The 10,972-nt window shown below is 38.5% G+C and overlaps 2 protein-coding genes across 2 annotated transcripts in view; one reads left to right on the top strand and one right to left on the bottom strand.

Annotated features, from left to right (window-relative positions):
• Positions 1-5,756, top strand: part of tmem175 (transmembrane protein 175) — a 6,326-nt gene extending 570 nt beyond the window's left edge. Inside the window, exons 2-10 of the mRNA XM_035658904.1 lie at positions 333-371; positions 586-683; positions 796-847; positions 1,275-1,310; positions 1,429-1,512; positions 1,707-1,871; positions 2,264-2,342; positions 2,499-2,634; positions 3,159-5,756. Of these exons, the coding sequence (XP_035514797.1) occupies positions 333-371; positions 586-683; positions 796-847; positions 1,275-1,310; positions 1,429-1,512; positions 1,707-1,871; positions 2,264-2,342; positions 2,499-2,634; positions 3,159-3,828 (1,359 nt within the window). The 3' untranslated portion in view covers positions 3,829-5,756. The remainder of the gene's footprint in view (positions 1-332; positions 372-585; positions 684-795; positions 848-1,274; positions 1,311-1,428; positions 1,513-1,706; positions 1,872-2,263; positions 2,343-2,498; positions 2,635-3,158) is intronic.
• A 52-nt stretch (positions 5,757-5,808) lies between these two features.
• The window catches only part of cds1 (CDP-diacylglycerol synthase (phosphatidate cytidylyltransferase) 1), a 27,654-nt gene continuing 22,490 nt past the window's right edge, over positions 5,809-10,972 (bottom strand). The window contains exons 12-13 of the mRNA XM_035658845.1: positions 10,694-10,797; positions 5,809-9,657 (exon numbers count right to left, since the gene is read on the bottom strand). Coding sequence (XP_035514738.1) covers positions 9,522-9,657; positions 10,694-10,797 — 240 coding nt within the window. The 3' untranslated portion in view covers positions 5,809-9,521. The remainder of the gene's footprint in view (positions 9,658-10,693; positions 10,798-10,972) is intronic.

Raw genomic sequence — 10,972 nt, 5'->3', positions numbered from 1 at the left:
AATCTACAGTACAGACAGTTTTGGAATAACTCTTAACACTTTATCAATATGGGGTCTATAGATAAAGTTGAGGACCACTGCTGTATACTATAATAATATACTGTAGCACTCCAAAAAGGGCCACTACTTTTACTTCTGATACTTTAGATATTATTTATTTCTGGTTTCATTCTTTTACTTGAGAGAATTTTGAATGATGACTTTTTAAGGTAAGATGAGTGTTAAGATGTCAGTTGGAAGTCAGATTGTCTCTACAGATGCTCCCTGTCACTGTCAGGTCCCCTTCACTGAACTTTAGATATTTCTCCTAATGCAGTTTGCTTTATTCACAGATATTACCTGTTGCCCATACCAAGATGGAAGATGATGAGGTAATGTTTGACAATAGTAATAGCTGTGTAATAACACAATGATGTCTTTATTGAATGAAGGATATTCAGTAGTAACTTGGTGATGTTGTTGAGTTAAGGTCACTGTAACTTCACTATTGATTCACCGGATATACTACAAATCTGTGCAGTCTGTAAATGTTTGTTGTCTTTGTTGTTTGTTGAAAATAAATGTATATGTTTGTCCGTCTTGCAGGAGTTGAGGGAGAGTTTTCAACTTCTGCTGACAACAAAGATTGCTGTTTACTTAATGACATTCCTGATTGTGACTGTAGCATGGGCTGCTCATATCAGGTGAGTTATTATTATAAGCAGCAGTAACAGTAACAGCAGCAGCAGCAGTAGTAGTTGTAGTTGTAGTATATCTAAGGTTCATTATCACTTCCTCATTTTATGTGTTTCACAGGTTATTTCAAGTGATTGTACGAATTGATGATTGCCTTGCACTGCTAAACCTGGTAAGTACAGTATCACTGAGGCCATCAGTGCTTGATTGTGTTTATTGAAGTTTGTCCACAAGTAATAATCATTTTGACCATCTTGGATATTTCAGTAAGGAAAATTAGCCTCTCAAAAAGCAAAGCTAATGTGACTTGTAATAATGTCTAGGATGTATTATTCTTTGGTTATGCGATCTAAGTTTGGGTTTAAATTGTTATCAGTTTTAATAAACACAGCTGGACACATTGTCCCTGTAAATGACATTTCTTGTCCTTTTATGATCTGATTTACAGTTTAATTAGCTCTATTTCTTATTATGGTAACTGGATAGACAAATACTTAATACTTCTACTTAATACTTCCATACTGGAAGAAAAGAGTCATTTCTCTGGTGAGCTGTGTCTTTCTTTCTAATGTGAAGTTCTGCTTTCGGTTCTATTTCAGGCCTGCATGATGCTGATAACCTTTCTGCCGTACACAGTGAGTAGGAGTCTCTGCGGCGCAGCAGCTGAATAAATCACAGTTTGCTGCACAAATAAATGTTAAGTTGAACGATTCATTTGTGCTCTCTAACGTACGGCGTGTCTTATCTGCGCAGTTCTCTCTGATGGCGACCTTCCCTACGAACCTCCTCGGGATTTTACTCTTCTGTGGTTGTGTGATGGTGATAGGTGTCATTCAGGTGTGTATGTCAAAGTGTTTTTAATCCAGTCCTTTTGGAGAATTAATATGTAAATCCTCTGAAACCTCAAAAAAAAAATGTTGTTCTTGCTTTTGTTGTTTTTTCTAGTGGAACGACCTCATATTTACGTCTTACTTATTTCCATCCTGTGCAATCGCATACGTCATAATCCTTTACGTGTTGTTTTTCCGCAGTCGGTGATTGTGCTGTACGCCTTCAGCCGTCCCTTCCTGCTGAACGAACAGATCCAGATCTCAGAGAACCAAACCTTCTACAAACACCACATCCTCAAAGTCATCATGCGGGTTCCCCTCATGTGCATGTTCGCCAGCATCTTCTCCCTCATCTTCTTACAGCTGGTAGGTGGCGTTAATTTTCTTCCGCTGTGTGAAGATGCTACATTTGAACATCAGTAGTACTAATGATTGTTTTATTATAGATTCACATACTAATTAGTTCTGTGAGTAATCATTAAATGTATAAAACTCCCAGGAGCCCAAAGTCTTCACACAACAGTCTTATTGTACAACATCCTCACATTTGAGAAGCTGGAACTAGAAAATGTTTGGGATCTTTGCTTGGTTATTCACGATAAATAGATTATGCTTTAATTTTCTGTCAGTTTATTGATTTAATGAGTCATTTCAGCACAAACAACAAGTCTTTCACTCACTTCAAAGTTTACATTACCTCTGAACTGCTGATGCTGTAAATCTCTTCTTCGCAGTGACATTTTCACTTTGTCTTTCAGTCTTACGTGCTGTTGGCGATTGTTATCTTCCTGCCGTACATCTCCCAGTCTTTGAAGTGGTGCCGCAGCAAAGCAATTGGTAAGCTCTAGATTTTATTGCGAGAGTTAGGGGACACATATCAAACATGTGCCGACCTCTGGTCAGATATACTCTGGATCTGGATGTAGATTTATTTCAGAATGTGTCACGTGCTTCACCTTTTTTAAGACTTAAACCAAATGTTGTCCACTTCAGGTCAGGTGGAGGAGACTCCAGACTCCATGTTGTTTTACACCTACCTGCCCAACGAGCCCCTCAGCAAGGACCGCGTGGAGGCTTTTAGTGATGGAGTTTATGCAATCGTAGCAACTCTTCTCATCCTGGACATATGGTTTGTTGCACTTTGTTTCCTTGAATGGGTAAACATAGGACACATACATGTTTCTTTATACACAAAGCATACATTGTATACAAGATAGATGATCAGATAGATGTTAGATAGAATCTTATGCATCATATAAACTCTATGCACATATTGAATTTACTGTATTTATGTAGCAGTTATACCTGCATATTACTTTTTGGCTAGTGCCCTCATTTTCTGCAACAGTGCCATTGTTCTGACGGGCCACTATTCTAAAATGTCAGAAAAATGTCCCATTATTTATTTGTCCAATAGCCCGTTATTCTGGAGGCCCGTTGTTCCAGATATACACAAGTTGGTATCACCAACTTACGTATGTAACTTAACTGACACAACTAATGCACTTATTGTACCCCAAACCATGATCTTTTCCAAACCAAACCAAGTAGTTTTGATGCCTCTTCAAAGCTGCTTGGAACTCTGTAGCTACTTGCTGAAAACAACCTTAGTTTTGTCTCTTAACGTTTATCCTCTCTGGTTCCTTCATTTAGTGAGGACAACGTTCCAGACCCCATTGTCGTGCAGAAGCAGTTTGGTGGCAGCCTGATAGCAGCTCTGCAGGTCTACGGCCCAGAGTACCTAGCCTACTTTGGTTCCTTCGCCACCGTTGGCCTTCTCTGGTTTGTGCACCACTCGCTCTTCCTCCATGTGACCAAGGCCACGCGCTTTATGGGCCTGCTGAACACCTTCTCACTGGCGTTTGTCGGAGGTTTGCCTTTAGCCTACCAGCTAACACACGAATTCCCACACAACTCTCGCAACGAACTGGAAGCCATTCAGATTAGCTGCGTGATCATATTCTTCGCAGGTATATTTCAGCTCACTATTTGGGTGGTTGCTCTTTACAATGAACATGAAACTCTGCACCCTTATGTACGTTATGGCGGACGCGAGCACGCGTTCATGCTAGCTAAGCTGGCTTTGTACCCCTGTGTAGCTCTGGGGACGTTTTTCCTCACATGTATTTTGAGTAAATTTAGCGCCCAAATTTTCCACCTGATGATGATTACGGTGCCTTTCGCTTTCCTTGTGTTGAGGCTGTTGGTGCGCGTTGGGCTAGCTTTGCTACGGCTTATTTTCTGTCCTGATAGGCCCGACCCGAGGTCTATTGTAGAAGAGGAAGATGAGACGAGAGTGCCATTCAACGCTTTAGTCACCTAGCTAGCTTGAAGGGCCACAGAAAATGAAGCTATCTGACAGAAGAGTGAGGCATTATAGCTTAAATGCTTGGTCTCTGAAAGAGTTACTGTAAGGGTTTGAATTGGGAACCACATGAAGAAGATTGTTCTCTTTTCAGCATTTAAACTGGTTCCATTCTTGAATCAGTGCAAATGGGATTAGATGTGACCTGTTGAAGGCGAAATATGGAAGTCGTAGAGATTTAGAAAACTCTCAGTGGACCAGAGTAGTGAAGGATACTGACAGCCAAAGCCTATCTATTCATTTAATTGTTAACCTGAAGAATATACTCATGCTAGTTTTGATTAGTGAATAATCAACAACATAAATCATCCTTGAGCGCTTAAAAGCCAAAGTTGTACCACAGTAAGGTTTCCCACTTTGATTTTATCGCTCACTTCGTCCTGAAGTAGCAAAAGGTCAAACATGAAAATGGCTATTTTCTGTCTAAAGGGATGAAATTATGTAAACTAGTTCTTCGCTGAACTAGATTATTCACTTCAACCTGAATGAGTTAAACAGACAAAACAGGTTTTTCTAATTATTCTTCAGTTGCTGTGCCAGATTCTGTAAGATAAACTATCCGTCCAACTTCTATGGTTTTAATTCTGCCTTAACTTACTATTTTTTTTACCCAGAGATTTTGAAGTATGTCCAGATGCATTCGGTTTCCTAAATAAGAGCTGATGGCTGAAGTATTCGAATACTTTGTGTAGGACAAGGGAAGTTTTCTCCTTTCAGACTTTTGCCCCAATGTAAATGTTGGAGTTGTTAGCAAACAAGCATGGGTTTAAGTCGGAAATGTCCAGCACTTTAAACACTGAACGTAGTACTGAACGGGTACGCCTATTCAATTTCTAATTGCACTAGTTTGAAATATTTTTTATTTTATTTTTTTTATTTGTGTAATGCCCACTTGAATGTAATATCACCATTTCAAATCTGTCAAACTGCTGTTTTGGTTCCACTATTATCATTGAATAGAAAGACTGCGCACTTACATGACCCCTAAAGCTGTATTGTGCATGGCTGGCTTTAGTGTCGGTGATAATGATTTCATGTTTTTTTTAAGTAATGTCAACCCAATGTTATTATATTATATTAAGGATAAATCAGTTTAAATTATTACTGTTTTTATTGAGATGTTCATAAAACTGGGTATAGTAAATTTCTCCAGATGGGGTCACTGTTGTTCTGTTAAATAGTCCTGAGATACTGAAGCCATTTTCATCGCTGTAATGATGACGTGATGTGCTATGATGTATAATTATGTGTTTGATACAGACTCAAAGGGAACTTAAATCTGAGATGCACTTTATCGGGAACCTGTCAGGTGATGGAGAAGGTTTAGATTTATATCAACAAAGCACAGAGTTGAAAGAATGACAACAAAAATACTGTTCATGTACCATTTGTGATTGGTTGGACACGTCACGTCATATCTCTGGCTTCTTTTGTTTGTCTTGTTCTAAGTCTGTTAAGGATGACTTAACAGCAGCTCCCACCATACAAGCGATATGTTTTCTGAGTATTTGTATCTAATGATCTGTTGGTTTATTAAGATGGGAGCACTGTAATATCTCTGACTTCATGTATTTGTCATATAAACAACTGTATTTGTATATTTTTCAAGTTACGGTCAAATTGTCTTTTGTTGTCATTCCTTTAACATGGTGGCTTTGTTTGTTGAGGCCAGATATTGTATCCCTCTCCAAATATTCCCCTCCGTATACTCCCTTTGACAGATTCTCAATGCTTCGTGTTACCTGTTTGTAATAGCTACACAAGTGCAAACAATGCATCTGCTCTGTCACACTGTGAGAAATCTTTTTGTTTTATGTCAAATCACAAACTGTCAAGTTTTGTTTTGTGAGTAAAGCTGAAGTTGTTACTTTTAATGTTAAAGCGAATTCTCTGTCCTGTCATTATTGGAGTACATGGAACATAATCAACACCATGTAAGACATTTTAAAGAAAAAAAAAACTTTATTCACTTCCATACAGTAAACATCTTCACAATATCCCTAACAAGATATCAATATGTGGTTCATACATTACTTTGTATTGCCCCTATATTAACAGCATTCTTCCTCAATATCATTTTTAATCTTATCCACTCCAAAAGCTATAGATTTTCATTAGAAAACATGTCGGCTCAAAGCAAATTACACAAAATATACACAAAATGATAAATTAAAAAGACAAGCAACCAAACAACTGCAGTGCGTCATTACCATTTGGCTACTAAAAACTACCTGTTTCTGTCCTACCTTTACATTTGTGTACCTCAAGTGTTTTACCTTCACAACTTGAATAAAAATATAAATTAGTCCACACATCAGCTTAAATCTAATTCAACTAGATCTGTAAAACTATGGAGTCTCGAGTGTGCCAATTGAATAATACAGTTCATACTTAATTGTAAAGTATATATATATATATATATATATATATATATTATAAAGTAATAACATTAACTTATGATTGATAATGTTCATAAAAACACTTGTTTGCCCATTATTATTATTATTATTATTGTGTTTTAAGACAGATGTACAAAATACTTCACTATTTTAAGAATTGATTAATTGAGTGTGTTTTTCTGACTTTTTTCACATTTTACTTTTTTTATTATTCCAGTGGCGCACACCATACTCCTATATAAAACAGCTTTAAAAACATCTAAATAATTTGACTGTCAGCTGTTTGTGTTGATTTTTGGTCAGATTGCTTTAGTCTGAACACTGCCCACCTGTCAACATGCTTTGCTTGTTCTTGTTCAGTATGTAAGTTGGACAGTGATGGTTGAATACAGAAACACCTGTAAAGCAGTAGTGTGTGTTTAACCAGAGACAGGATTTAGTCATAGATTTATACAGTACAATACAGCTGGTCCCAAAAATCCACCCATCGCCCCTATTCACTTCAAATGGGGAAAACACGCTAAAATGCACGTCTATGAAGAAAACATGCACAGAACAAACCGGACAAATAAATTATACCATCCTCGTCGTCCAACAACTTAAGGAAGTGAACAGTGACACACATTGCACAGGCCACAGATTCAAATGTTAGCACTCCAGTCTGCGTCCCAGTTCCAAACTCCTTGGTTTTTCATTTTTCAGAACAAAGAGAGGTTGTCGGAATAGTAAGGAGACAGTTTGGACCTGGGTCTTGGAGCTTGACAATAACGGAAGGAAATCAGTGTTAATCAGACAGTGCTTTGGTAAACATTTCTCTCTGAAAAGATCTGGTTTCAATCAGAGAATCTCATTGGCCGCAAACACAGCCTCGTAACACGCTCATAATGCATTGTGTCATTTATCACACTGGTGAACATGTGATTAATAATAAATGCCACACATTTCCTGTAGAATTAAATTATCCAACCCTTTATCAAACTGCAACTTGCATAAAATTAGAGTAATAGATGTTTATATACATAAAGATATGTGTATATACAGTACAGTACAGTACATACACATATACTGTACTGTATATAGGCTCCAAATGTACTCAAATCTTGTGTTATCATTGATATCTTATATTGCAAACTACATTCAAAACTTAAAGTAAGTGACTGATTTAATGCATAAGACTCTCAAATAGCAAGATGTTTTTCAACAGTTTAACAAACATTGAGTATGAACATGTGGGAACCTTCAGAGTGGTCTGATGCATCCACCCTTCCCTCATCCCCACTGCTACAGTGCAACTAAAATCATTGGATAAATCGATAAAGGAAGCACAGTCTTTTTTTAAAGGAATAGTTATTCTCATCATTTTGAAAATACGCTTATTTGCATTTTTTCCTCCCAAGTTCGATAAGAAGATCAATATTACGCTCATGTATGTGCGGTTAGTATGGAGTCTGGAGCTAGGAGGTGATTAGCCTAGCTTAGCATAAAGACTGGAAGCAGCTTCAAAGTTAAAGCTCAGACATGACCATCAATCTGGCTTATATCATTTATATAAAGTTTATATAATTTTTAAAACAAATACAATTAGCAGTAGTAGTCTAAGACAACTATTGTTAAGGGTCCACTCAACACTTGCTTGCTGGCATAGCTGTGCACTACGCTGATTTTCCCCCATGTTTTGCAGCCAAAGTTCACATAAGCTAGCCTCCACACTGAGTGTCTCACAGGATTCTGGCAACAAAAGTCAGAGAGGATTGTGGATATCTGGTCAGAAAATAAAAATTGTGATTATTTAAGTTCTAAAGTAGTGTGTTGCATCCAAGTTAGCTGCTTTGTAGAATTTTGTGCTGCTCTTCATTGTGTGCACAAACTGTTCTTGTGTGTTTCTGGGCGTCACTGTAACAACTGCGGGAAGTTACTGTACGCAACTGTTGTTCGCCAACATTGCATTCGTTAATGCAGCTCCATACTTCACGCACAAACGTGGAAGTGGTATTGATCTTCTAATGTAATTCTCAGCAAGAATAAGCATATTTTTCCAAATGTCAAATTATTCCTTTAAATTCTTTTTACAATCTATAATAAAGGGTCACCCAGCACACCCTCTAAAGCAGCAACTGCAGATCTCAAATCTACATCCCTACCTGTTAAAAATCTATTTTGTTCATGCTAAAGGCTACAAATGAGTTAAATCTCTTTTTTTTGCATATCATTTCTCATAACTTAAAAGTGTTTTTCTTTTTCCCCAGTAGGTCACACAAATAGTTATAGTATTTATTCCGTAGTTGTTCAGCTAAATATTTCCAGTATATTTATGTACAATACATATAACTTGAGTGTTGATGCTCTAGTGCTGATGCTCTAGTTTCTGCGTTAACATGCCTACAGTCAATTTTCTATTGACTTTAACTGTGCAAGTTATTTAGATTTAGACAGAAGACTAAAAGCTAAAGGTTCACACTGTGGAAGAAGAGAACATGGCTTAGTTTAGCAGTAGCCCAAGACAGGACTTTCGTACATGCTACATGTTTAGTTATGCTGTGAGGTTAGGATCATTAAATAGAGCATAGTCTATAAAACAGTGCCTAGAGTATGTATGACAACCCTGCTGCATCACTGCTTCACCCACACCCAAACCCCAGAAAGACAAGTCTCAGCAGTCTGTTTGCTGTACCTCAGGTCCACGTGCCCAACATTTTGGGCCCAGTTTATGCTGGTAAAAGTTTCTCAAATCCGTTTCTTCAGCTGAAGTCAGTGCAATATTTGCCGTCCACAGGTAAACTGCACATCCACCATCCACCCGCGCTGAAAAAGCCATGTGCTTTAGAGTCCGTTTTGTTCTGATATGACATTATATCTTCAGTCTGTACGTTTTTAGGATGGGGACTGCCTGTTTGCTCGTGAAGCGTGTTGTTGTTTATGTGCCAGTCCAAGTGGAAAGCAACAAAACCACCTATTTCTTTTTATTATTATTTTTTGGTATTGTGTGTTTTTTTTTGTTTCACTGTGACGTTGTTCCACGTAGTCTGGAGAGTGACCTCAGGTTCAAAATGGTGGTTTTGAGCTGGTTGGAAGTTGAATGAAGAGCAGACAGGATGACGATGGATGCTCGGCCAGAGGCCTGGGATCACACACCATACAGCCATACTTAAGTGTGTGTGTGTGTGTGCCTGTGTGCGTGTGTACATGCTTACACAAACTCTCCAAATCATCACACACACTCTCCAGTCATCACCCTGTGAAGCCGGCGGCCTTTCATTCAGCCTGGGCAGCAGCGGGGGGCAGCATGTCCCTCTCTCTCAGGTGGGAGTGCAGAGTGTGGAAAATGCTGAGCTGCTGTTCAGGCTGAAGCATCAACAGCTGCTGTAGCACCTTGCTTGGGTTCGGTCCCCTGCAAGATGACAATTTAAAAATGTAACCACGATGGAAACAAGCATAAAAAAGCTACTTTATCTTACAACCGCAACTAAGAACCTGTAAAAACTAAGGAATAACAACTCTAGCAGCCTTTTATGGACCAACAGAGGTTCTAAAATCTGACAGAAACTGTCTCCTGCACTTTCTGTACCTTTAGGTCCCTGAGGAGACTCCCACGGGACTACTACACAGAAGGGAAGTTCAAGGCGAAGGTCACATGACAAATGAGCATAGCTGAGCTAGCACTTCTGCTAGTGAGATAATCTGCTTGCATGTTTACTGCCAGCTGACCCCTATTGGCTATGTGAGCTGTTACAGTGTTTTCTAAAAGACCAGACTGAACTGTGGGATAATGATGTTGTCTGATGAGAGACAACAGACCTACACTTTTAAGAATTTAAGGGAAAAATGTAGAAGTTTTGATTATCCTGAAATCAGTTAGTCTAGTTTGCAATAATATTCCTGAAGGGTGTAATGTTATATTTTGAAGGGATGTGGCACAATTTGTCCAAAATCAATAGAGTCCATTCAATGCAGCAGTTTGATTAACAAGCTTTACTGTGTTTTCCACTGGCTGTAAGGTGTTATCGTTTATCTTCAGTGCAAGTAACGTTACCCAAACTGGAAAGGCTACCTAAAAGTAGCCTACAAACGCCATCGACTCCCCGCCTTGCAGTTTATAGCGGCCTGCTGAGCTTCTCAAGGTTCCTGCTTACTCAACTTTTATAAGCAGACAGTCTGTTTCCTGCTGTGATATTATAGATTTGTCACTTAGGTTTTACACTTGTTGCTCGTCATTATACTGCAGTAATACTGTTAGGAATCCAGTATGGTTGCTGATTTTTTTTACTGACATGTTGTTTATTCCACAGCCATCAGGTGCTTTATGAAAAAAAAGTTTAAATGACTTTGGAACTAACTAAGGAACTAAGGACTAAGGAAAATGATGACACATTTTTTGATTTCACTATCAGACACATCTCCCTGTGAGCCTCCATTCCTCTTCTTACCTGATGAAGCTGGCTATATAGACGTGTGTAAAGGTGGCCATCAGGTACTGACAGTCGAATCGATCCATGATGCCACCGTGGCCTGGAATGGTGTTGGCAAAGTCCTGCAGGAGAGGCGAGACAAGAGCATTTGAACTCAGGTACCTGCTGAGCCTTGCATTAATAGGTGTGTGTGTGGTTACTAGAGTATGGTTTAGCCTGTTCATTTTCTTCCCTCTTCAAAAAGTATAACAAAAGACTTTTTATTATCTCTTCTTGGTGCTGCTCTGGTATTTCAAT

Source organism: Morone saxatilis, unplaced genomic scaffold (genome assembly GCF_004916995.1).
Source record: "Morone saxatilis isolate NCDOM2014 unplaced genomic scaffold, NCSU_SB_2.0 Contig16, whole genome shotgun sequence".
Classification (NCBI taxonomy): Eukaryota; Metazoa; Chordata; class Actinopteri; family Moronidae; genus Morone; species Morone saxatilis.
The sequence above is the reverse complement of the archived record's forward strand: the minus strand, read 5'-3'. Positions and strand labels throughout refer to the sequence as shown.